At 44.2% G+C, this 26623-nt stretch overlaps 1 protein-coding gene across 11 annotated transcripts in view; it reads right to left on the bottom strand.

Annotated features, from left to right (window-relative positions):
- The window catches only part of CCDC85A (coiled-coil domain containing 85A), a 182838-nt gene that overhangs the window by 141464 nt on the left and 14751 nt on the right, over window positions 1–26623 (bottom strand). Inside the window, exons 3-4 of one of the 11 annotated variants that reach the window (XR_006172709.2) lie at window positions 21155–21266; window positions 5118–7938 (exon numbers count right to left, since the gene is read on the bottom strand). The exons of 8 other annotated variants lie outside the window; for them this stretch is intronic. Coding sequence is in view for 2 of the 3 variants with exons in the window: in XM_024110862.3 (XP_023966630.1) it covers window positions 7901–7938 (38 nt within the window). In the remaining variant the exon portion in view is untranslated. Of the gene's footprint in view, window positions 1–5115; window positions 7939–20539; window positions 21267–26623 lie in introns of those variants that run through there. 2 more of the 11 variants (XM_024110862.3, XM_065589609.1) reach the window with 2 other exon arrangements.

Below are 26623 nucleotides of genomic sequence, written 5' to 3'. Positions count from 1 at the left end.
GGTCAACACGGCTGCTAACTCCTCTTTAAATACTAGAAAGCTATTTCTAGGTAGCTTTATGAAAGGCTGTGGAAGAAGGCAGGGCCAGGATTACAGTAATGAGCAGGGGCAGCTCCAGGCACCAGCGCACCAAGCGCGTGCTTGGGGTGGCAAGCCGCGGGGGGTGGCCTGCCGGTCCCTCTTTATCCTGTGAGGACCTCACAACCGCAACACTTGTCCTCAGGATCACATGCCTCAGTTACTATAATCCTCACTTAGCAGGGTTTCTCCAGTCCTGGCAGCTTGTTCAGAATGCAGCCAGGACAGCACATATGCCCTCTGGCTATAGCTACTATTACCATGAAAGGGCCACCCTGTGTGCTTCTCATCAGCTGCCTGCTGCAGTGGATTGATTTTAAGATAGCACCCTTGATTTTTAAAGCCCTTAATGGTCTCAAAGTCAATTCTAGCTTCAGCCTCAGGTTGGTGGGTCTCTGTGGTCAGGCACTAGCCATCATTTAAGTTCCCTACCTCTGCTTCTTAGGGTGGGTCTAAAATGTGGGAATTGGTTCTCCCTATAATCCATTTCCATCAAGCTCTCCCTGACTTTTATAAAACACCTTAAAACTTCTTGCTATGAAGGTTTATTTGTTACTGTAAGAATTGTGGACCCTATATTCATGTCTCTCTGTCCTTTTACCCATTTTTCCCTTTTGTTTTTTCTAGATCCCTTTGATTTTATTTTTTCAAAGGTAGTTTTACTATTTTAATTCTTTTAATTATTGCAATGTTTTTAATGAAGGATAGTTCTTTAGTTCTATTACACTCATTATTTATCATTATCATCATGAGATGGGGCAAAAGCCAGTAAGTAGCACAATGTAACCAGGGCCAGCTCTAGGTTTTTTGCTGTCCCAAGCCAAAAAAAAAAAAAAACCTCCGAGAGCGCAACTGCGGAAGCAAAAAAAAAACTTCCCGGAATGCCGCCCCTGGAATCGTGCTGCCCCAAGCACATGCTTGGTTTGCTGGTGCCTAGAGCCAGTCCTGAATGTAACATTTCTAAATGGTTCCAAAAGGAATAATGGTTTTAAACGGCCCTAGGCGAATGCAAGATACCTCTGAACAGGGAGTGCCTGCAGTAGCCCTGTTAAAAACAAGTACTGTATCTGCACCATGGATAGACAGGTTACAATGAGAGAGAGAGAGAAAGAGCATTCAGCTCTGCTTGTATAATAACAAAATGAAGTGTATCGGGAAAATGCCATAATCTCCAGATTTACACATGCTGCATTAAGATCTATGCCTACATTAATATGAAGTTTGTTTTGTTATTATACAAGCAAAAACACACACCATATTAAAGCTGTACTTAAATAACTTTAAAAAAAAGGGAAATGTTAATTATATAACAATATATGGTCAACATACAATAATTTGCTTAACACTGTTAATTCCATATTTACATATGTACCAATATGCGTCAGAACAGTATAATTTTAATTTCTTATTGTAAATGACCAAAACATCATAATTGAAATCCTCCCTCCAAAAAAAACCCTAAAAATCCATGCCTGAACTGAACAATATAGCTGGTGGCTAGTTCCAAACAAACCCCATCCTGCATATAGGGAATGAACTAGGCTCAATTCTGTATTCACTAACAATTCAAACCTCAGAAGCTACAGGAGCATTGTCTGTCAGCATTTTTGAGAGAAACGGACATAATCCCACCTACTGTTTAGCTGTGCTAGACTTTCTGTACAAACAAGGCTATCACATTATTGAGAAGCAAAAGAATATCTCATCAAGTACTGGAGCTGCTCAATCAGAGGAAGGCATTTAATGTCATTTCCTTTACAATGTACAGCTTTAATTTTTAAAATACCAGGCAGTGTCCATCCTAGAAATCTTCATAAGTAGTATGGCAATCAACAGGTCTCTTTACACCTCCACTCTGAACTACCATATCTCCAAATCAATCCCCTTTCTCTATCAACAGGAGACTTCCCTGATATCACTCAATTTCCCCTCTCCACCACTGTGAGATTCCTGCCATTTCCTCTTTCTGCCCTACCCCGCATACAAAGTTCCCACCTGTACTCCAGCCTCAACCTTCCCATGGCTTTTGATATTGTTGATCACCCCCTTCTCCAGGACATTCTGTCCCCCCTCGGCTTTCATTGCCCCCACTCCCTTCCCTTTACCTTTTCAGTGTATCCTTTGATGATTTCTCTCTCACTCCCTCTGCAAAGGACCTACAGGGCTTTGTCCTTGTCCACTCTGTTGCTTGGCCTTGGCCAACCTCATCCATTCACATAAATTTAACTATCATCTTTATTCTGATGGCTTTCAAATCTGTTTCCCCATGCCTGACCAGTCTCTGCCTGTCCAGTCCTGTATATTTAAATTTCTTTCTCTGAGGTTTCAACCTGGATGGCTCACTGACAACTCAAGCTGAACATGCTCATGCAGTGCAGAAGCACTATCACTTCGGATATTTAAAACTAGACTGAACACAAAACAAGAAGGAATCACATATATTCTTCTCTGACAAATGACATTGGGGGTCCCATGGTGGTTGTCTCTCAGTGATTTCCATATCAAATGCATTTATCTTAAAAGTAAAATGATGAGGTATGAGCCTTGATAGTTTGACTCTTAGAGAATTTCTTATGTGCGTTTTGCTAAAAATAATTGATTTCTTGTGCTATTTTCACTGTCTGTATTAAACTACTTATTTTTTGATTAGGCACTTTAAACTTCTAACCACTTATTGTTCATTTTATCTTAAATTGGGGCAATGATTTAATTATTTGACCTATACCCAGTAAAAGGTTTTTAGTAGCACACATGCTTTAAGCCCACACTATTATTATAAAATTGACTAAATACATTAGGAATATTTTCACAGGAGAAAATTATATGTCTCTGCAGAATGTTTTACAGCAAAGACCTTTATCCAAGAGTGTTACATCATAAGTGACACCATCTGTTCTACACTTCAGCTTGCAAGAAATACTGACTGTAAAACAAAACGTAATGAAGTCTTTCTGAAAAACTACTGCCTTGTGATCCTTAAAATATGCACATATTTCAAGGAGTCAATAATCAGACTAATCTAATTAAGAAATAGATAATTAAAAGACCATCAAAAATGTTGGTAAATCATGCTCAGGACACATAACCTGATGTTTGCACTAGTTTTTATGTAGGATTAATATAGTAATGGAACCTCATCTGAGATTTAATCTATGGATGATTTAGAGAGATTAAATTGCACTCAAACAGGCTTTATAATAAAAAATTCCATTAAAAATTCAACATTAAACATCACAGGAACCTGCAATAATTGCGGTATCTTTCTGTACATATAACAGGAGGTGTTACAGTACCAGTCACTACAGAGGCTAAGATTTACACAGCCACCAGAAGTTGTCTATAGTAGTAGTACAATTACTAAGGTTGTTGCACTACACTGTAACATGAAAAACAGGTCACGAGAAACAAGATTAGAAATTAAAGCTGCCTTCGCAAACATGATCACAGCATGTAATCCTTTCACCAATTTTTACTTAAAGCATCAATTCTTTCTTTATTAAGATTTTTGGGAGAGAGAGGGCCTTAAATTGCATTTTTTACTTGTGAGCAAGGATCTTTAAGACAATCTCATTACAAGCACATTGCCATCTATTCATGGGTTTTCTGCATCAAAAATTAGAAAGTAGCTTAGTTTCCCTTTGGCCTAGCAAAAAAAGAGATCTCCCTAAGAAACTAATTTTAAAAGGAAACACACTGATAATGTTGATATCATGATAATGATTAAAAATGAGGTTTTCTATGCATGATAGTAAAGCTTTATTTCCCCTAAGATATTATCTTTAAAAGACCTATAAGAGGAGATAGTGTTGCTTAGTGGCCAGCGCACTGGCCTGGGACTCAGGATATCTGGGTTCCACACCTAGCTTTGCTGCTGGGTGACCTTGGGCAAGTCACTCTCAGATTCCCCATCTGTATAACAGGGATAATGATACTGAACTCCTTTGTAAAGCGCTTGAAATCAACTGATGAAAAGGATTAGATCTGAGAAGCTGGCTAGCTTCGATTTATCAGTTCACCAGCAGCTCTATCGAAACATCAAGGCCTCAACCCTACAAAGACTTACGCACATACATAATGTTATGCATGCAAGCAGTTCTACTGAAATCAACACTCACAAACTAAAGTTGTGCAATACCAGTCTGATGGCCACCTTCTTGGGGACTTAACAAGGGACTTCAGAGTTGAAAGTATGAGTTTCTCGAGCTGGAGCTTAGAAGCCAAGGCTCCCCAGGTGACACTGTAATGGACTCATATCTTTTTTCATTCAGGTACAGAGCGGGTCCTGAAACACATATGCACCCTCAGGTTATGCCTATGTCAACTCTTTGCAGACTGGGGCCTGCAACTAAAAGGCATAAAAGAGGAGAGGATTTTCAGATCGCTCGTCACAGCATCCAAGCCACAGGTGTAAAAAACAATCAAAGCTACAGTGCCCCAATCACCCAGGCCACTGCAACTGTTTCCATCCAGGAGACCGCAGTGTTCACTTGAGCCTGTCAGCAGCTCAACAGGTCTCTGAGGAATGCAGCAGTCAGTTTATACAATTAGAATCAGAGCAGCAAATTTCAGGTCAGGGGATGTATCCTGGGGCTGAAGGGAGCGGACTTACTACAATTGCTGATTGCCAGAAAATTAATTAACGAGATTAGTCTGATGACCAATATATTAGGGATTTTCAGTTCCTACTTTTGCCAGCTGTTTTGCTTAAACACACTGTAGACATTACCCTGGGGATGATACTACATTGTGTGTTTATTTCAGTAGCTGCTTGATCTTTTATTTTTCAATTTTCTGCACAATACTTTTAAAAAAAGATGGCTTTACAAAAACAAGGATTATTGAGCAAACAGAAGATACAGGAGCTGAACTGCTATAATGGCCCCATCCTACCAGGTAAGGAATGCTTCCTAACTGGTGTGCAGTGCCCTGATCTCTCAGAGAGCTGAGGCACTCAAGGAGGTGCCAGGAAGTACACAGCACCTTGAAAGAAACCTTGAAAGAAAACAGCACACAGTAAAATGCCAAGCATTATCGGAATAGCTATCAAGGACAATTTACTTCCATGCATCTATTATTGAACACACAAAAACACAAACTATGGCAAAACCTGTAATATAAACCAATATTGCCCTCAGCAATCTCTGCTACAGGAAACAGACAGACCATCACACCAATATTTTAACAGAATTTCTGCTCACAATGCAGGATTGGATGGCATTACTACTTACAGTATTAAATGCTCAATCCAGTTGAAATTAACCTAGGCAGCTGCAGTCTCCCAGAAGCTCTGTAGAATTCCTATTAATCCAGTAGCTAGACTCAGCCCTTGGTTAGGCAAAATAATCTAGGGTGGTTGAAAGTCCACAGTGAGTTCTGCAGTTGGCTAGCATGTTCCCAAAATGGGAAGCACGGATCATGGTTGGGGCACTGATCTAGCACACTGATCCAGCACACTGGAGCCTTTGCCAGTGGGCTCCTCTGCCCCCAATTTAATTTAAAGCAGCCTTCCTCCAGAGGAAACCTGTAGCATGCTCATCCTCCAAAGTGAAACCCTCTGGGGCACAGCTGTCCCTGCTGGCACAGGCAGGCGCATGTAACTTTTCCCTATGCCAGTGAGGGTGAATTGAGCCCAATAGCTGCCACTGTGACAGTGATGTTGATGGGAGAAATACCCTTTTATTCACCAAACCCACATAACTCCTTCCTTTAAAGCAGGCTCGCTGGGCCTTATTCTCATTTACACTGAAGCTCCTTTACACTGCCAGAACAATTTAAATAAGAATCAGGCCTTCTGACTGCCTGGCTTCATTGTCATGCATGGGAATCAAGCTCATGATAATGACATTGGAGGAATTGCACAACAGATATTCAGGACATATCCAGACATCCTGCTGCAAGGGAAGCTTCATCATGAACTGAGGAATCACCTTAAAAGGAGTCATGGCCAAATGTTTCTGTTCTGCTCTGGCCAACCTGGGAAGCCCTTTCCTGAAGGTAACTAATAAAAGCAGCTTTGATAACCACAGGTAAAACTGTCTACACCTGTAAAGTTCCCAGAGTTGGCCACAAACTCCTGTGTTCCCAACTTACTCAAACCATCTCCTGATTTTGGCCTGCTGCTGCCCTCCCTAAGAGGCTAGCCTGTGTGCCACCGGCCTCTCTCCTCACTTATGCTATCTCTCCATTCCACTACCAGCCTGTCACAGTGCAAAAAGCACTGTGAGATCAAGAGAGACAAACAAAGAGAATGTCATCTGTCTGCTGTCTGTCTACCTAGCAGCTTCACATAAGGAATGCCCCTCCCAATTATGATGACAGTAATGGGGAGATTGGTTAGAGTGCCATGAGAGGGAAAGAAGAAATACTGGATGAGTCAGTGTTTTGATTTAGGGAGCTCCTCATTCTCTGAGACACAACATTTCTCACTATTAGTGCTGTTTGTTTTGACTCTTCGTATTTCTCTCAATTAGGACAATGAAAATACATTCAGTTTCACTCTGGAGTGTAGTCTCTTTCCAGCCAATTTCAATTTCATGTTCTCATTCATTAGTACTCCGTATTTTGGGGTTGCAAAGAAGGCAGAGAATTTCTGGGGAACAGGGGAGATTAAATGGAATTTCATGTAAATTCACTGAAATGTTAAATAATTTGAGGGTTTGTAAAAGTATGTTATTAAAAATATTAAATTTGGGGGCAAATGTCACCTATTTAATTCTATTTTTCCATTATGCAGATATTTGAAATCTTAGAGCAAGGAAGTGATAAGACTGATATCTAACAGCAACAAACTGTTGCTGACAAACTGTTGCTGACAAACTGCTGACAAACATCTCTTCCAAATGTAACCATAATAACAAGAAACATACAAAACTGAGATTTGCCACATTAATAAAACATAGAGCTCTTGCACATTAGTACATTCAAACCAATATTTTGTTCTCAAAGCAAAAAATAGTGATTTCACATTGGAATATAATTCAGTCACTCAAACAACCCTCTTGTATAAATGGATATCAGAATCCTTCCAGCAACTGAGTTTGCTGGCTTTAAAATAAAAAACCTTCAGATGACAGAGTACCAGAATAAAAATGTGTTGTCCTGGAAACAGACTCCTAGTTTCACAATCTACAGTATGCATTTCCAAGTGGCTGTTGATAAATGTTTATGTGTGTATTTAAAAAAACCCTCTGTTTAATCTGAATTGTTGCAGAAATGTCAAGAAAGAGGATAACACAGCTCCCTTTATCCAGAATCTCTTTTTGCTGTTAGACTTCCACAAGTATCTTTTCTCTGTCCCTTGGGTCTGTAATCCTGGATGTAACAGCAGGACTGTGATCAACACATTGACTTGGCACTATCCAACTAATTCTCAACAAAACCAGGATGACTGGGTGTCTTGAGGTGATATAACTCTGAGAGCTGTGATTCCAAAATAGTCTGATCAGTCATTTTCGTGCTCTCAGTTAATCCACTGATTCATCTTTACTAGCTTGAGTACAATTTTTCAGTAGGTTCTAAAAGATGAGTTCTCCTCATTTTCCATGTTAGTACCTTGATATGGAAATGAAAAGAGATATGAGTCTAGATACCCAAAAGCTAACAGAGTTTGGTTGAATATATCCAAGATGCTCTTTGTCTACGTAGCTCTCCAAACTATACACCTGCTCTGTAGTAGCAACTAGATGAAATGTAGCATTCCGCATATTGATTGCAGAGTGTATCAGGCCTCATTTCTTATCAAGTTCCAACAAGGAATAAATCAAAGAATACTAAGCACCTGTACCTGGAGGAGACACTGATTCTGGTGTCTTCTGCTGTTTAGTTAAGACTGCAGAGCCTTTGGTCTTGGTGGTTCGAGATCTGGTTAGGAAAAAAAACTTTGTTGGAATGCTTTGTTTTATGTTTCATTGTTTTTATGGATTTAATAATATAGCAAACCCTAAAATGATTCAAAGTCCCACAACAGAAATGAAAACAATATACTAAAATAACAGTTAAATTATGTCATTGAAAAGAGCACTGCAGGAACTAGGTTAGAATGTTCCAATTTTAGCCCCACTACATTTGTTTCAACAGGTTTAGTTTTACTGGTTTTGTTTAACTAACTCCAGTGAAATACTACATAATCCATAGTTGGGCAATATTTTCTGAAATCTATCAATCTTTTCAGTATTCAGTATTCAGTTGACCTCAGACAACAAAAATCATGGGATGCATTTTTAAAATCCTTAGATTCATCCACTGTAAAATTCTCTACTGAAAGAGACTCCTATCCTAAACCAACATAGAATATGAGTCACCAAGCAATGTATTACCCCAACCGTAAGTAAGGTTTATTTAAATGTGAGTAACTTGGTAGCAAATCAGTCCAGAAATGTTTCAAAAAGCACCACAGATGTTAGGTCTTAGTTGTAAATTCACATTTCTAAAACTTCCAGGCAATGATCAAGGGAGAGCCTTACAATTCATAAGCCCATAAAAACAGATGCACTAAAAGAAACATAGCTATGCAGCCATAGGCATTGGGCCATGAAGCCAAACATTTGGAAGCACGTGGAAGGCAAATCTGATTCTGCTGATTAAATGGAACGAGTTGGTTCTATGTCATTTAAACTTTAAATCTAAGCTATGTCATAGGAGTTCTGGAAAACTTATTGAGTGCTTCCCAAGATCACAAAGTCTTTTAAATGTCTACTGGGTCTTCTTTATTTACTATACTAGTTCATGTTTGCTTTGTTGTACTGTTTATCTCAGGGCTCGCTTTGATTAGCCTTTCATTAACTGTAATAAATCTCTGTTATGCCTAACAGAGTTTTAAATGCTGCTGTGTTTGACTAATTTAAACCACCACTTAAAATCATACTAGATTTTTACAGAACTACACTATAAATGTTGCAGTCTCTTCTCCTCCATCAGCCAGCATTATTTGTAATACCCTTCAGGATAACCTAGTGCAAATTTCATACAGATCAGATGTAAGAGAAATATACACCAGGCTTTCTGAGAAATGTACTCACTGAATCATAGGGGTAAAAAACAAAACAGTGATCCATCCCATCCCCTTTTCCAACAGTCTTTTCCAAAATAGGCAAGTATATAGCAAAATAGGGAACTGAAAATACACTAGCTCTGTAACAAACCTGATGCAGTTTGAACCACAAAAATTTTTCTATTCACTGTGAATCTGCACATATTTTATTAAAGTGATGAGGTATGTGAGGTAAAAGACGGTTACTCACCTTTGTAACTGTTGTTCTTCGAGATGTGTTGCTCATATCCATTCCAATTAGGTGTGCGCGCGCCGCATGCACGATCGTCGGAAGATTTTTACCCTAGCAACTCTCGGTGGGTCGGCTGAGGCGCCCCCTGGAGTGGCGCCGTTATGGCGCCCGATATATGCCCCTGCCGACCCGGCGCCCCCTCAGTTCCTTCTTGCCGGCTCCTCCGACAGTGGGGAAGGAGGGCGGGTTTGGAATGGATATGAGCAACACATCTCGAAGAACAACAGTTACAAAGGTGAGTAACCGTCTTTTCTTCTTCGAGTACTTGCTCATATCGATTCCAATTAGGTAATTCCCAAACCTTACCTAGGCGGTGGGGTCGGAGTTAGATGTTGCGGATTGAAGAACCGCTGAACCAAATGCTGCGTCATCCCTGGACTGTTGCACTATAGCATAGTGGGAAGCGAAGGTATGTACGGATGACCAAATCGCTGCCCTGCAGATTTCCTGTATGGGCACATGAGCTAGAAAGGCGGAGGACAACGCTTGAGCCCGAGTAGAATGGGCAGTAAGCCGGGTAGTCGGGACACCCGCCAAGTCACGCACGGATGCAAGACGTAATCCAAGACGAAATTCGCTGCAAGGAGACCGGGAGACCTTTCATCCGGTCTGCTACTGCTACAGACATCTGGGATGTCTTTCTAAAGGGCTTAGTTCGTTCGATATAAAAGGCGAGAGTCCTGCGAACGTCTAGGGAATGTAGCTGCTGTTCCCGTCGTGAAGCGTGGGGCTTTGGAAAGAAGACCGGAAGGAAGATGTCTTGGTTGACATGGAAGGCAGACACCACCTTAGGGAGGAAGGCGGGGTGTGGTCGCAGCTGTACCTTGTCCTTATGGAACACCGTGTATGGTGCATCCGATGTAAGACCTCGAAGCTCCGATACTCGTCTCGCTGATGTGATAGTGATGAGGAAAGCTGTTTTCCAGGAAAGGTACAGAAGGGAGCAGGTGGCCATCGGCTCAAAGGGGGGACCTATGAGTCTAGAGAGGACGAGGTTGAGGTCCCACGTAGGGGTCAAATGACGGATTTCCAGATTCAGCCGTTCCAAACCCTTGAGGAACCGGTTGACCATGGGATTGGAGAAAATCGAGCAGCCATTTTTGCCTGAAATCGCTGCCAGGTGTACCTTGATAGGTGATACCGCTAGACCTTGTCATTTGAGTGACAAGAGGTAATCTAGGATGGTAGGTATTGGAACCTGTAGGGGGACAGCGTCCTTCAGGGCACACCAGCAGGAGAAGCGTTTCCACTTGGCTAGGTATGTGGACCTAGTGGAGGGCTTTCTGCTTCCTAATAGGACTTGCTGCATCAAACTGGAGCAGCGCAGCTCAGATTGTGTCAGCCATGCAGCATCCATGCTGTGAGATGAAGGGACTGCAGGTCCGGATGGCATAACCTGCCGTGATCCTCCGTGATCAGGTCTGGCCACAATGGGAGAGGAATTGGCTTGGTCACCAACAGATCGAGGAGTGTGGTGTACCAATGTTGTCTGGGCCACATTGGTGTGACCAAGATTAGGCGGGCCTTGTCCCTGCGTAACTTCAGAAGGACCTTGTGGACCAACGGAAACAGAAGGAAGGCGTAGAGCAGCTGGTCTTTCCACGGTATCAGGAAGGCGTCTGACAGGGAGCCCGGGGAGCGAACCCTGGAGAGAGCAGAACACTTGGCACTTCAGATTCTCATGGGAGGCGAAGAGGTCTATGTGGGGAAACCCCCACATCCGGAAAATGGAATGAATGACGTCTGGACATATTGACCACTTGTGAGTCATAAAGGATCTGCTGAGGCGATCTGCCAAGGTGTTCTGGACTCCCGGGAGAAATGACGCCACCAGGTAGATTGATTGGGCTATGCAGAACTCCCAGAGGCGAATGGCTTCCTGGCATAGTAGGGACGACTGTGCTCCGCCTTGCTTGTTGATGTAAAACATGGCCGTTGTGTTGTCTGTGAAGACAGTGACACAACGGCCTTGCAGGTGTTCAAAGAATACCTGACACGCCAGGCGCACTGCCCTCAGTTCCTGGACGTTGATGTGGAGGGATATTTCCTGCGCGGACCAGAGGCCTTGAGTGCAAAGGTCCGCGAGGTGAGCGCCCCAGCCCAGGGAGGACGCATCCGTGGTGAGGACTAGAGAAGGTTGCGGTGCATGGAATGGTATTCCCCCGCAAACATGGTTGGGATTTAGCCACCAACTCAGAGAGGACAATACCTTCGTAGGCACCGTGAGTACTGTGTCCAAACTGTCCCAGCCTGGACGGTACACTGACGAGAGCCAGATCTGAAGCGGGCGGAGGCGTAGCACTGCTCTACAGCCAAAATGCTTCTGAAATAAATGTAGTCAAACTTTACTAATTCTAGGTCACTAAGAATGAAAATGATGCTTAAAATTGTTGATTGGCTCTAGTTTTCAAGATATGCTATTGGGTCAGTATATACGACCCTTGATTTGGGAATGGCGGAGGATAAGTGAGTTATAAAGGGAAGGGATCTCAATTTAAACCTGAAATGACTAAAATACATCTTTGACTGGATCTATGAATAAATCTATGACTGGGTTTGGACAGTACTTGCTTTTTAGGCAAAACAATGAATGATGCAATCTGAAACTGGTATTGCGTCATACATGATATGAATTGCATCATGTTATTCCTAGAAGTCATGGATGATGCAATCATAACAAAGCTTACATCACTCTGCTGAACAAATTGCCCTATATCAGCTCTAGAAATCATACAGTGTCGTGCTCTTTTATTTGTCAGTGTTTGATTTTGCAAAGGGACACATTTCTGTTTAGCCAAAGTGAGCAGAGATGCCTCATACTTGTGTGAACCATGCAGATAATTTCTGCTATGTTTGTGGTGAAGTGACTTCTGCATCACAAAAGTACCACTTTGGTTAAGAAAGCCTATCACCTTTATTTTGGCTGCAAAATTGGAGATCAGGACAAGAGGTGGGCCCCACACATATGCTGCAACACTTGTGCAACAAATCTTCGCCAGTGGTTGAACAGGAAAAGGAAATCTATGCCTTTTGCAGTGCCAATGATTTGGAGAGAGCCAACAGATCATACCAGCAATTGTTACTTCTGCATGGTGCCTCCACTTGGGAAAGGTGTGTCAAAGAAGAAAAAGTGGACTGTGCATTATCCGAACATTCCATCAGCTATACGCCCAGTACCCCACGGAGAAGGACTGACGGTTCCTGATACACCAGAATCATTCTCACTTGAGTCAGACGAGGAAGAGTAAGAGGATGAAACTTCTGGTCCTGAACCATCAATGGCACAGGACCCACATTTTCTCCCATCCTCCTCCTCTGAACCACACCTCAGAACACAAGGTGAACTGAATGACCTTGTCAGGGATTTGGAACTACCCAAGAGTAAGGCAGAGCTGTTGGGCTCCAGACTACAGCAGTGGAATCTCCTGGCAGGTGATGTTAGGGTTTCCATGTTCCGTGACCGTCAAAAGGATCTTGTCCCATTCTTCTTCATGGAAGGTGATCTTGTAGCCTGCAACAACATCGATGGTGTGATGGCAGCCCTCAACATCATTCACGATCCAGATGAGTGGAGACTGTTCATTGATTCATCGAAGACGAGTCTTAAAGCTGTTTTACTGCATAATGGCAATGTTTTGCCATCAATTCCAGTTGGTCATGCAGTCCATATGAAGGAAACCTATGACAACATGAAACAACTTTTGAGGTGCACAAACTATGACCAACATCAGTGGCAGCTTTGTGGCAATTTGAAGGTTGTTGCTCTCTTGCTTGGTCTGCAGAGTGGACACACAAAGTACTGCTGTTTTCTCTGCGAATGGGATAGTCGTGCAAGAGATTCCCACTACATCAAGAAAGATTGGCCACTCCGACAGTCATTGGAGCCTGGGAGGAAAAGTGTTCAGCATCCAACACTTGCTGAATCAAGGAAGATTTTGTTACCACCCTTACACATCAAGCTGGGTCTGATGAAGAACTTTGGCAAGGCCACTGACAAAACACAAGCAGCTTTCAAGTACCTCCGTGGAAAATTTCCAAGGTTAAGTGAAGCTAAGATAAAGGAAGGTGTCTTTGTTGGTCCTCAGATTCATGAACTTCTTCGAGATGATGTATTTGACCATGCACTGCGTGGCAAGGAAAAGACGGCATGGAAAGCCTTCCCGTTAGTGGCAATAAATTTTCTCAGAAACAACAAGGCAAACAACTACAGGTTGTTGGTGGAAAACCTCCTCAAGGCATACAAAAGCCTTGGTTGCAACATGTCACTAAAGATAAATTTTTTGCACTCTCATCTAGATTTTTTTCCACCGAACTGCGGAGCAGTGAGCGACGAGCACGGCGAGCGATTTCACCAGGACATTGCAACAATGGAGAAACGCTATCAGGGCAAATGGAGCCCATCAATGCTTGTAGACTATTGCTGGATAGTGACAAGAGATGCTCCATTTAATGAATACAAGAGACAAGCCAAGAAGCGCCGAGTAGACACTGAATAGGACTAAACTATGTACATAATAGTTTTTTGCCTTTTGTTTCATAATAAATTTTATTGATATAACCCTTTTGCTGATACATAAACAGGATAGGTGAAATATTATCATGTAAAGCAACCATAAACACATGAAAAGACCTAGGTTTACAATTTATGATTAAAACTCTACTATCTACACAATATACATAGACATAAAATGTAAAAATTTAAATATCTTAGAAACAGTAGCCAATCAGTTGTTTTAATTGTGATATTTGAATTCAGCACATCAAAATACATAATAAATAGCACATTTTATCTCTGAAGCAGACGACTTCTCAAAAATTGTAGACCAGTGTAATCTGGCATGTTTGGTCACGAAGGTGCACGAGGCCATGTGGCCCAGAAGACCGAGGCACATGCGTGCTGTCAAGGTTGGGAAGCTTTGGAGGCCATGGATAATGGTCATCCTGGACTGAAAGCAGGTCTGTGGAAGGCAAGCCTTGGGGAGATTCGAGTCCAGGACTGCCCTAATGAAGTCTAGTCTTTGGATCGGCTCTAAAGTGGACTTTTCAGTGTTGAGCAGCAGGCCCAGCTGCCTGAAGCAGGTGATGACGAAGCGAATGTGAGACCGCACCTGTAGCTCGGACCGACCCCAGTCGTCGAGGTACGGAAACACTTGGACCTGATGTCTGCGGAGCCAGGCCGCTACGACGGCCATACATTTTGTGAAGACCCTTGGCGCTGTGGACAGGCCGAAGGGGAGGACAGCAAATTGGAAATGTTGGTGTCCAACCACAAAGCGAAGGAACCGCCTGTGCGGCGGATAGATCGCTATGTGGAAGTACGCGTCCTTCATGTCGAGGGCGGCGTACCAGTCTCCAGGATCCAGGGATGGGATAATGGTTCCCAGGGTGACCATGCGGAACTTCAACTTTACCATGAATTTGTTGAGTCCGCGTAGGTCTAGGATGGGCCGAAGCCCCCCCTTTGCCTTGGGGATTAGGAAGTAGCGGGAGTAAAACCCCCTGTCCCTCAAGTCCTTTGGTACCTCTTCCACGCTCCAACAGACAGGAGCCTTTGTACCTTCTGCAAGAGGAGTTGCTCGTGAGAAGGGTCCCTGAAGAGGGACAGGGAGGGAGGGTGGGAAGGTGAGGGGGCGAAAGAAACTGAAGGTGGTATCCTGTTTTCACCGTGCGAAGGACCCAGCAATCTGATGTTATGTGGGACCACGCAGGGAGGAAAAAGGAGAGGCGGTTGGAGAAAGGTAGGGAAGGATCCTGGGAGGAGACTGGTGCTCCGTCCTCCAGCGCGGCTTCAAAAGTTTTGTCTGGTGGTCTTGGGTGGCCCTGATTCTGGCCTGACTGCGGACCAGGTTGACGCCTCCTAGTGCTGCAACCATGCCTTCTAGGAGGGTCTTGTCGCGGTCGAGGGTTGGGGTAAGTGTGCTGCGGTTGGGGCCGGAAGGGCCTACGTTGTGTCATTGGGGTATGCATACCCAGTGAGCGCATGGTGGCCCGGCTATCCTTCAAACTTTGCAGTGTGGGACCAGTCTTTTCCGAGAAGAGACCTTGTCCTTCAAAGGGAAGGTCCTGTATAGTCTGCTGCAGTTCCGGTGGGACGCCGGACACTTGCAGCCAGGAAATACGTCGCATGGCTACCCCTGAGGGTAGAGTTCTAGCAGCCGAGTCCGCTGCGTCTAAAGACGCCTGCAGAGATGTCCTTGCCACCTTCTTGCCCTCTTCAAGCAAGGATCCGAACTCTTCCTTGGACTCTTGGGGAACCACCTCTTTGAATTTCCCCATCAAGTTCCAGGTGTTATAATTATACCGGCTCAGGAAGGCTTGCTGGTTAGCTACCCTGAGCTGTAGTCCACCACAGGAGTAAATTTTACACCCGAATAAATCCAGGCGCCTGGTGCCCTTGGATTTAGGGACGGGCGCTTGCTGGCCACGTCTTTCCCTCTTGTTTACGGATTATACCACGAGGGAGCAAGGTTGGGGGTGCACATACAAGTACTCGTAGTCTTTGGCTGGCACCATGTCTTTTCTTTCCACCCCCTGCGCTGTGGGAGGGATGGACGCCAGGGACTGCCAGATAGTATTGGCATTGGCCTGGATAGTTTTAATAAAGGGCAAAACTACCTGGGTGGGGACATCAGCTGACAGTCCACAACTGGGTCCTCAATCTCTGCCACCTCCTCCACCTACAGATTCATGTTCTGTGCCACCCTACGAAGGAGGTCCTGTTGAGCACGCAGGTCTATGGGTGGAGGGCCAGAGAAGGACGTGCCTGCCACAGCCTCGTCAGGCGAAGATGAGGACAACAGTCCCTGGACCAGTGGGTCCTGGGGAAGGTCAGGCTGGGGCGGGTCCAGTTGTCCAAGGTCCACGACTGGAGGGACATCGGCCTGCTCAGGTGGTAAAGCCATTGTCTCTAACTGTATCGGGGGAGGACAGCTAACCGTTGCCTCAGGCACCCTAGGCTCCGAATGAGCTGAGCGAGAGGCACCTGAGGGACCACCTTGGGCTTGGTGGACCCTGGTCGGGACCATGTGTCTCGTCCTGTCCCTGGCTTGCACCATCAGCATCCTGGTCTTGGACATTATAGGCGCTCCCTTCTTGGGACGACTCCGAGTTCTGATGGGAAGGCCATGGCGGTGCCGAGCGCACTTGCTGAGGTGGCGCGGCACCGTCCACTGGTGCACATCTGGGGGTCAGGGACCGGTGCCCCGAGTGGTACCGTGACCTGGAGCAGCACCAATGGTCATAGCGGTGCCGAGAGGTCGATCTGGATCTCGATGAAGATCGACGGTGCAGGCGGTGCCGCGACCAGCTGCGCAATGAGCAGTGCCAGGATCGGTGCCGGGAGCTGGATCGCTACCGATTGTATTGAGAGGGCGAGCTTCGGGACGTGGAGCAGTGCCGAGTGCAAGCCGACCGGTGCCGAGATGGAGATCGGTGCCGGGACTGCGAGCGGCGCCGAGAGCGGGACCATCTGCGTGACCGGGAGCACGACCGGGAACGGGACCTTGAGCTGTGCCGAACTGATTCACTCTGCTGAGGAGGCCACATGAATGAGGGCTTCCCAATCGATTGGACAGCCCATACCAGCGGTGCCAGAGGCTGAGAGGGTCCGGGCTCAGTCAATGCGATCAGGTCGTAAGCGGTGGAGAAAGTCTCCAGGGTCGATGGCAGGCCCAGCTCAACCACAGTGTGCACTGGGGAGCTGATCTGCACCGGACTCAATGGCGCTTGGGGCTCGAGAATCGACGGTGCTGGAGTCGGGGCGTTTGTGGTCAGGTCCGGCGTGGCGAGTTGTTCTGCCGGGACTGCAGGAGGTGCATGCCCTTGTGGGGGGGCAGCAGGCTTTTGTTGCGTCGGGGCCAGAGCTGTCTGGTGCTGAGGGGCCTTACTAGGACCAGGACGCTTCGGTGCCGGAGGCACGCTGCGGACCAATGGTGCCTGATCTGCATGCGGTGCCAGGGGCACTGGGCTAAGTATCGCTCCCATCAGGAGCTGTTTTAATCTGAAGTCCTGCTCCTTTTTCGTCCTAGGCTTGAAAGCCTTACAGATACGGCACTTGTCAGGCTGATGAGCTTCCCCCAGGCACTTCAGACAGGAGTCGTGGGGGTCTCCAATAGGCATAGGCTTGAGGAAAGCCGTGCAAGGCTTGAAGCCTGGAGCCTTGGGCATGAGCCCCGGTACCGGGTGAGAGGAACGGGGATAAGCCCTGAATCCTCAACTTATCTACAACTATATACACTAAATTTACTAACTTATAAACTTGCTAACTACTAAACTAATTACAACTACACTAAGGAACTAGCAATAGAACGAGGAACGCTAGGGATGAGGAGGTCCGCTACACAGCTCTCCACAGTTCCAACGACCATCACGGGCGGTAAGAAGGAACTGAGGGGGTGCTGGGTCGGCAGGGGCATATATCGGGCGCCATAACGGCGTCACTCCAGGGGGCGCCTCAGCCGACCCACCGAGAGTTGCTAGGGTAAAAATCTTCCGACATTTGTGCACACCTAATTGGAATTGATACAAGCAAGCACTTGAAGAAGATCTTTTATTAGACCAACTTCTGCTGGTAGAAGGGACAAGCTTTTGAACTTCACAGAGTTAGAATCATAGAATATCAGGGTTAGAAGGAACCTCAGGAGATCATCTAGTCCAACTCCCTGCTCAAAGCAGGACCAATCTCCAGACAGATTTTTGCCCCAGATCCCTAAATGGCCCCCTCAAGGATTGAACTCACTACCCTGGGTTTAATAGGCCAATGCTCAAACCACTGAGCTATCCCTTCCCCTTCAAGTCTCTCTTGAGACAAAATAAAAGACCAATTGCTATCCAAATGTTTACAAACTTTTTCATATAGTAGACTACATCTTGAGATCAAAATAACCTAGTGGGCACACCTCCAATCCAGATCTCACATCTTCTTGGAGACTACTATTTTGCTTAGTTACCTCAAAAAGTAATATCAATATAGATACAAGATTTAAAGAAACTAATTTGAAGAACAGCTAGCCAAAAACTCAAAAGGTAATAACAAAATGTTTTTAAGTACATCAGAAGCAGGAAGCCTGCTAAACAACCAGTGGGGCCCCTGGACGATCTAGATACAAAAGGAGTACTTAAAGACGATAAAGTCATTGCAGAAAAACTAAATGAAGTCTTTGCGTCAGTCTTCACGGCTGAGGGTGTTAGGGAGATTTCCAAACCTGAGCCGTCCTTTCTGGGTGACAAATCTGAGGAATTGTCACAGATTGAAGTGTCACTAGAGGAGGTTTTGGAATTAATTGATAAACTTAACAGTAACAAGTCACCGGGACCAGATGGCATTCACCCAAGAGTTCTGAAAGAACTCAAATGTGAAATTCCAGAACTATTAACTATGGTTTGTAACCTGTCCTTTAAATCGGCTTCTGTACCCAATGACTGGAAGATAGCTAATGTAACACCAATATTTAAAAAGGGCTCTAGAGGTGATCCCGGCAATTACAGACTGCTAAGTCTAACGTCAGTACCGGGCAAATTAGTTGAAACAATGGTAAAGAATAAAATTGTCAGACACATAGAAGAACATAAATTGTTGGGCAAAAGTCAACATTCTTTCTGTAAAGGGAAATCATGTCTTACTAATCTATTAGAGTTCTTTGCAGGGGGTCAACAAATATGTGGACAAGGAGGATCCAGTGGACACAGTGTACTTAGATTTCCAGAAAGCCTCTGACAAGGTCCCTCACCAAAGGTTCTTACATAAATTAAGTTGTCATGGGATAAGAGGGAAGATCCTTTAATGGACTGAGAACTGGTTAAAAGACAGGGAACTCTCTGGGGGTCAGGGGTACGGGTGTCTGGGCTGGGGGGCACTCCATGACTGGGTTCTGCAGGAGAGGGGGCAGAGAAACAGGAACTGGGTTGTTGTAGAGGTTTCTTTAACTCTTCCTGGGGGATTTTTTTTTGTGTGTGTCTGTATTGTTACAGACATACTTGCTGACTGGTATTTTGAAATAAATTATCAAAATAATTGAAACTGGAATGATTATATAGTGTTATTTTGACAAATCAAATTTGCAGAATTTTAAAATATTGTGCACAGAATTTTTAATTTTTGGTGCAAAATTCCCCCAGAAGTATCTATAAGTAACCAAATCATCACTGCTGGATAACTTACAAATGCTTTTACCTTTGTAATAGAGGGCTCTAGCATCAGTGATGTAGTGGCCACAGCCAGAAAACCAGTGTGTAGACAAATCACAAACATGCACGTAGGTATGGTAAAAGAAAGAGCCGTTTTTCAAAAACTGTAACCTAAAAACACAGGAATTTCCATTGTGGATCCATCTAGTCCTATAGTCTGTCTCAAACAGTGACCAATACCAGCTATGTTAAAGGAAGATGCAAGATACCCTGTAGTAGGCTGTCATGGAATAAGCCCACCGTGAAGTTTCCTCCAAACCTCCATTAGCAGAGGTTGGCTTATGCCCTCCAGCAGGAGGGTTTGGTTTCTTCCAAAACCCTTGAAGTTTTTGTTTGTTTGTTTTCATCTCTACTATTGTAGCTCTATATGTTGTCAAAATCCCAAGAAATGGCAAATCCTCTTTTTATTCATACTAAGCTCTTAGTCTTAATGGTATCTTGTGGCAATGAATTGTGCTAACTGTGGTTTAAGAGATTAAGGAGTCTCATCCTATCAAAAATATTTTCCCAAAATGCCATTGTGCAGCATTTTACCCTTTTTCCATTTGAGACTCCAAACTCCAAAGCACCTTCAGAAAGACAAAAATATTGAAGGTTAGAAAATATACCTTCCTACAGTCTTAAAATCCAAGATTGCAAGGTTGCACACAGACCCATCATAGCATGGATCAGTTTTGATCCTGTGACAGTTAGAACATGGCATTTTGAAGATGTACTACTCTCTGGAAAAAGCAGCAGCGTTCAGAAATTGAGCAACTTGAGTTCCAAGTTGATTCTCTTCATGGAGACTACACTATAACTATTCAAGTAGCACCACCTGGACAATGTTTATTTCAAGACCACTAATTGAACATAATGCTGAATGCTCTCTTGGTAGGGAAAAAAATCTTTGTATGTGACATGAAAGAACTAAATTCAGCCTAGCAGTTCTCTGGCTCAGTAATTAAGGTAATGCTTGCTAGCTCTAAAACCAATAAACAAAATCACTCTAGCAATGAAAACTAGGCATGCACAATTTTATTACACCTCACTAAACAGATATATTCTTGGAATCCCTAAACACCATATAACACCAGAAAGCATCTGTACAGCATGATTTCTACATTTGAATGGTAAACACAGGCTGCCGGTATTTTCATTTCCACTTTACCTGACCACTTGGGCTCCTCATTACTCATTGTTAACCCATTCTACTCCAGGTCCTATTACATCTGGCAGCCATTCTTTTAAGGCTCTATTATTTCAACAGGGCAGTAAGAAATATTCTGTTAGCATACGCAGAAGGAAAGAAAAGAGGCTTTTTGATTAATGTGCATTATAAATCTGAAGAGAGTGAAGAGGTTAAGCAAGCACCACTTATGTAGAATTATGATAATATTACTGATCTGCATTAAAACAGCCAGACCTCAAACAGTCTGACAATTTAATCACCAAAATATATCTAAAAAGCATGTTTTACATTGCAACACAGAAACCCAGAATTCAGTTTAACGTGATGCATAAGACCCAATTCTGAAATCAACAGGAGCTTCCTTTGAATAAAGGACTGAGTTAAGAGTTCAAGAGCTGTGGCAGACCTTCCCTCCCAGCCCCAAAATATTACTGCATACTTCAGGTAGACAAACATTCGGAGATCCTCCAAGCTCCTGATGGTTCCCACTGAAATCAATGATCCTTTCCATAGACTTCAATGGGTGCTGAAACAACGTCCTAGTCACTAATCTGAAATCAAAATATAACATAAAAATCAATTAAGAAACTATAGCTCAAATGCATCCCAAGTGTCATCCCAGCAAAGTCAGTGGATTTGAATGAGAATTGGATTGCCTAAGTGTAAAGGTGCTACTAAACATGGCACAGTGATTTAATATGCTAGCTTTTCACCTCTGGAAGTCTGTCTTCAAACCTCATTTAAGTTCTAATATATACTTGAAATGAGTTGGATAGTCACACACCTCAAATGACCCAGACAATCTGCACAGCTGTTAGATTCTGTTCTGCAAAAGTAAAACACTGGGAACATCAGGGCACTTGCTGGTCTGGAATTGATAGGACTGCGCAGATACCTCTGTATAATTGCAACATGCCTAGCTCTAGCCATACCCACCTGGGGAAAGTGACAATGACTCAGAGGGTCCACCAGTCATGAAAGTTAATTCAAATAAAGCATACTTTTAAAAGTGCCTTATTTCCTTGATGTGATTCCCACTCATTCTAATAATCAGTGATTCCACTTTGGTGCCACTGGGCCTTTGCAGCAGCTGCTGGACACAGTAATAGTTCATAGTGAGGAACAAAACACATGCAAAGCAGAGACCAGAGTGGCTGTATTGCTACAGGACAGGACTACTGTTGAAGTAGCCCATCAAGAAAAAGCAGATGGCAAAATATTTTTTAACTTTTATTCAGCACAGCAACAGATGAGAAGGAGTGAGGAAGGAGGCCTGACAGGGACACATAGGAAAAGCAGAAAAGGATGGGAGTGAAGCAGAAGAAAAAGAAGAGGAAGAGTGGAGGAAAAACATTTGTATAAGGTTAAAGGGGTTTCAAATATTAATGTCCTCAGGACCTAGGAATTCTCAGGGACACCTTTGGCTCTAGCAGATGTCACTGGCCTTTTACTCATGAGATATACTAGGTTTACTATTTGCTAAACTCCATTCTCCAGATACACAAGCACCTGGTTTTTTAGTTCCCCTCCTGCTAACCTTTCCTGTTGAACTGGTGGAGCCCTTAGATGGTTTGTAAATATTGCTTAGGTGGCATTTTCCCATCACATACAGGGTAGTCCGTGGATCTCTTGAAGGATGCAGTATGCATGGGACCAAACAGGGCTTAGATAATAAAATTTCTAGGATATAGGATTTGTCACACCAGTCAGACAACCAGGCTAACAAGTATTGGTCTCATGTCTGTGTTTTCAGAGAAATTTCAACAAATCCATCTGACACCTGGGTGCCAAGCCAACTCCCAAGAATTTCCATTGAGTTCAATGGGAGTGGATCAGACCCCCAGCCAATTGTACAGTGCTGTACATGGAGGAAGAGCAGATTTCTTTCCTAATGCCTGAGACAATCAGCATCATGATGCCCTGAATCACAAAGTGTAACTACCCCTATTTTAACATGCATAACAACACGTATAATGGCTGGTCACTCGCCCCCTTTTAAATCCAGCTAGGGTATTACACTCTGTGAACTCCTGTGGTGAGGCTGATTACACGCTGCATGAAGTAGCATTTGCTTTAATGGAAGGTTCATTTTATGTGGTTTATGCTCTCCTGCCATTCACTTCACTGAGTGACCTGGCATCTCACAGTGAGGGGCAGTTCACAACAGGAGGAGTGTTTGTTTTCACTCTGGGGAAGGTTTACAAAGACATAAAGGGCAGTTAAAGGCCTACCACCAATTAGAAGTCCATGAAGATTGGACACCTAACTCCAATTTGTGCCTCTTGAAAATCTTTTCCTATACTCTTTGTAATTTTATCTACCTCAATATTGGTAAGTCCCCTCAACTCTTTTCCTTTCAAAGTCAATTAATCCTAGCTTTTTGCAGTCTCTCCTCTTATGTAAGTTCTACTTCCCCTCCCCTCCCCCACCATCTTTGTTGTCCTGCCCTGAAGCTTCCCATCTCTGCTGTAACCTCCTCAAGGTATGGGAACCAAAATTAAGCACAATATTCCATGCGAGTACATGCCATTGCTTCATATCCATTTATTTATATTATGTGTTTTACCATGTTCCTTAAACATATAAGGAAGAGACAGAAGCAGAGAGAGAGGAGTGTATAACATTAATAAACCTTAATATAAATCTCAAGATTAAATTTTTACATGATCTTAAAAGGTATGGTTAAGACATACTGTAACACTGCAGAGCCCACTGTTCTCTTATTCCCAGACAGGAATCATTACAGCACTTACAGAACAATTCCCTAGGTCTGATGCTCAAATTAAAAGGGTTACTGTTTATTTAAATCAGAGAAAACCTGAATTGGTGCAATTTCGGCCACCAGTCATGAGCACAACTACCATACATATAAAGTGGAGATGCGAAACTGATGGCAAACAGGCTTGATGTAGGTCAATCCAGACTGTGCTGGCCCTGTGTGGGTGTGCAAAGGTGCACAGAGACAGGTGCAATAAGCTTTCTCCCACCCTTTATGTCCCACAGGAACCAGTCAAAATTCAATCCCTTATATTCCCTGAACACGAGGACATTGTAGTGCTGCCACTGCTATACTCCTGAAGGATTCCTGATTCCTGGCTATGAACAAAAAAAAATGCACAGACAATCCAGGAAATTTTTGGAAAGTGTAGGGGACAATTTCGTGGTGCAAGTGCTGGAGGAACCAACTAGGGGCAGAGCTTTTCTTGACCTGCTACTCACAAACAGGGAAGAATTAGTAGGGGAAGCAAAACTGGATGGGAACCTGGGAGGCAGTGACCATGAGATGGTCGAGTTCAGGATCCTGACACAAGGAAGAAAGGAGAGCAGCAGAATACGGACCCTGGACTTCAGAAAAGCAGACTTTGACTCCCTCAGGGAACAGATGGGCAGGATCCCCTGGGAGAATAACATGAAGGGCAAAGGGGTTCAGGAGAGCTGGCTGTATTTTAAAGAATCCTTATTGAGGCTGCAGGAACAAACCATCCCGATGTGTAGAAAGAATAGTAAATATGGCAGGCGACCAGCTTGGCTAAACAGTGAAATCCTTGCTGATCTTAAACGCAAAAAAGAAGCTTACAAGAAGTGGAAGATTGGACAAATGACCAGGGAGGAGTATAAAAATATTGCTCAGGCATGCAGGAGTGAAATCAGGAAGGCCAAATCACACTTGGAGTTGCAGTTAGCAAGAGATGTTAAGAGTAACAAGAAGGGTTTCTTCAGGTATGTTAGCAAGAAGAAGAAAGTCAAGGAAAGTGTGGGCCCCTTACTGAATGAGGGAGGCAACCTAGTGACCGAGGATGTGGAAAAAGCTGATGTACTCAATGATTTTTTTGCCTCTGTCTTCACGCACAAGGTCAGCTCCCAGATTGCTGCACTGGGCAGTACAGCATGGGGAGAAGGTGACCAGCCCTCTGTGGAGAAAGAAGTGGTTCGGGACCATTTAGAAAAACTAGACGTGCACAAGTCCATGGGGCCGGATGCGCTGCATTCGAGGGTGCTAAAGGAGTTGGCAGGTGAGATTGCAGAGCCATTAGCCATTATTTTTGAAAACTCATGGCGATCGGGGGAGGTCCCAGATGACTGGAAAAAGGCTAATGTAGTGCCCATCTTTAAAAAGGGGAAGAAGGAGGATCCGGGGAACTACAGGCCAGTCAGCCTCACCTCAATCCCTGGAAAAATCATGGAGCAGGACCTCAAGGAATCAATTATGAAACATTTAGAGGAGAGGAAAGTGATCAGGAACAGTCAGCATGGATTCACGAAGGGGAAGTCGTGCCTGACTAACCTAATTGCCTTCTATGCTGAGATAACTGGGTCTGTGGATGAGGGGAAAGCAGTGGATGTGTTATTCCTTGACTTTAGCAAAGCTTTTGATACGGTCTCCCACAGTATTCTTGCCGCCAAGTTAAAGAAGTATGGGCTGGATGAATGGACTATAAGGTGGATAGAAAGCTGACTAGATCGTCGGGCTCAACGGGTAGTGATCAATGGCTCCATGTCTAGTTGGCAGCCGGTTTCAAGTGGAGTGCCCCAAGGGTCGGTCCAGGGGCCGGTTTTGTTTAATATCTTTATTAATGATCTGGAGGATGGTGTGGACTGCACTCTCAGCAAGTTTGCAGATGACACTAAACTAGGAGGCGTGGTAGATACACTAGAGGGTAGGGATCGGATACAGAGGGACCTAGACAAATTAGAGGATTGGGCCAAAAAAAACCTGATGAGGTTCAACAAGGACAAGTGCAGAGTCTTGCACTTAGGACGGAAGAATCCCATGCACTGCTACAGACTAGGGACCGAATGGCTAGGTAGCAGTTCTGCAGAAAAGGACCTAGGGGTCACAGTGGACGAGAAGCTGGATATGAGTCAACAGTGTGCTCTTGTTGCCAAGAAGGCTAATGGCATTTTGGGCTGTATAAGTAGGGGCATTGCCAGCAGATCAAAGAACGTGATCATTCCCCTTTATTCGACATTGGTGAGGCCTCATCTGGAATACTGTGTCCAGTTTTGGGCCCCACACTACAAGAAGGATGTGGAAAAATTGGAAAGAGTCCAGCGGAGGGCAACAAAAATGATTAGGGGTCTGGAGCACATGACTTATGAGGAGAGGCTGAGGGAACTGGGATTGTTTAGTCTCCAGAAGAGAAGAATGAGGGGGGATTTGATAGCAGCCTTCAACTACCTGAAGGGGGGTTCCAAAGAGGATGGAGCTCGGCTGTTCTCAGTGGTGGCAGATGACAGAACAAGGAGCAATGGTCTCAAGTTGCAGTGGGGGAGGTCCAGGTTGGATATCAGGAAATACTATTTCACTAGGAGGGTAGTGAAACACTGGAATGCATTACCTAGGGAGGTGGTGGAGTCTCCTTCCTTGGAGGTTTTAAAGGCCCGGCTTGACAAAGCCCTGGCTGGGATGATTTAGCTGGGAATTGGTCCTGCTTTGAGCAGGGGGTTGGATTAGATGACCTCTTGAGGTCCCTTCCAACTCTGATATTCTATGATTCTATGATTCTATGAAATAAGAAGGGCCAGGGGTGAGGTCTGGGCCCTCTTCCATACTAGCCTAACAAATAAGGCCACAGTGTGCATGGAGAAAGTGCATGCATTCAGACATGGGCTATTCCAAAGGCCCAACACAAGAATTATTGCTGGCTGAGCCAAAATACCATGGCCACATCTCCTTCGAACATCATTCTGTAGGCCTAACTCTGCTTCCACTGAAGTCAATGATAAAACTGACATTGATTTCAATGGGAGCAGAGTTAGGTCGCCAATGAGTGCTTATGAAAATCTCACCAAATTTTTTCTTTGCGTGACTATCCAACTTAAACAATAAACTTTGGAATTTGGCCAATGTTGGCTTAAAATGGGTATTTCTCGTTAGCTTACAGTAAAGCCTGTCTTAAAAATTTAC

Source organism: Chrysemys picta, chromosome 3, assembly GCF_011386835.1.
Source record: "Chrysemys picta bellii isolate R12L10 chromosome 3, ASM1138683v2, whole genome shotgun sequence".
Classification (NCBI taxonomy): domain Eukaryota; kingdom Metazoa; phylum Chordata; order Testudines; family Emydidae; genus Chrysemys; species Chrysemys picta.
This window is presented reverse-complemented; position numbering and strand designations above follow the sequence as displayed.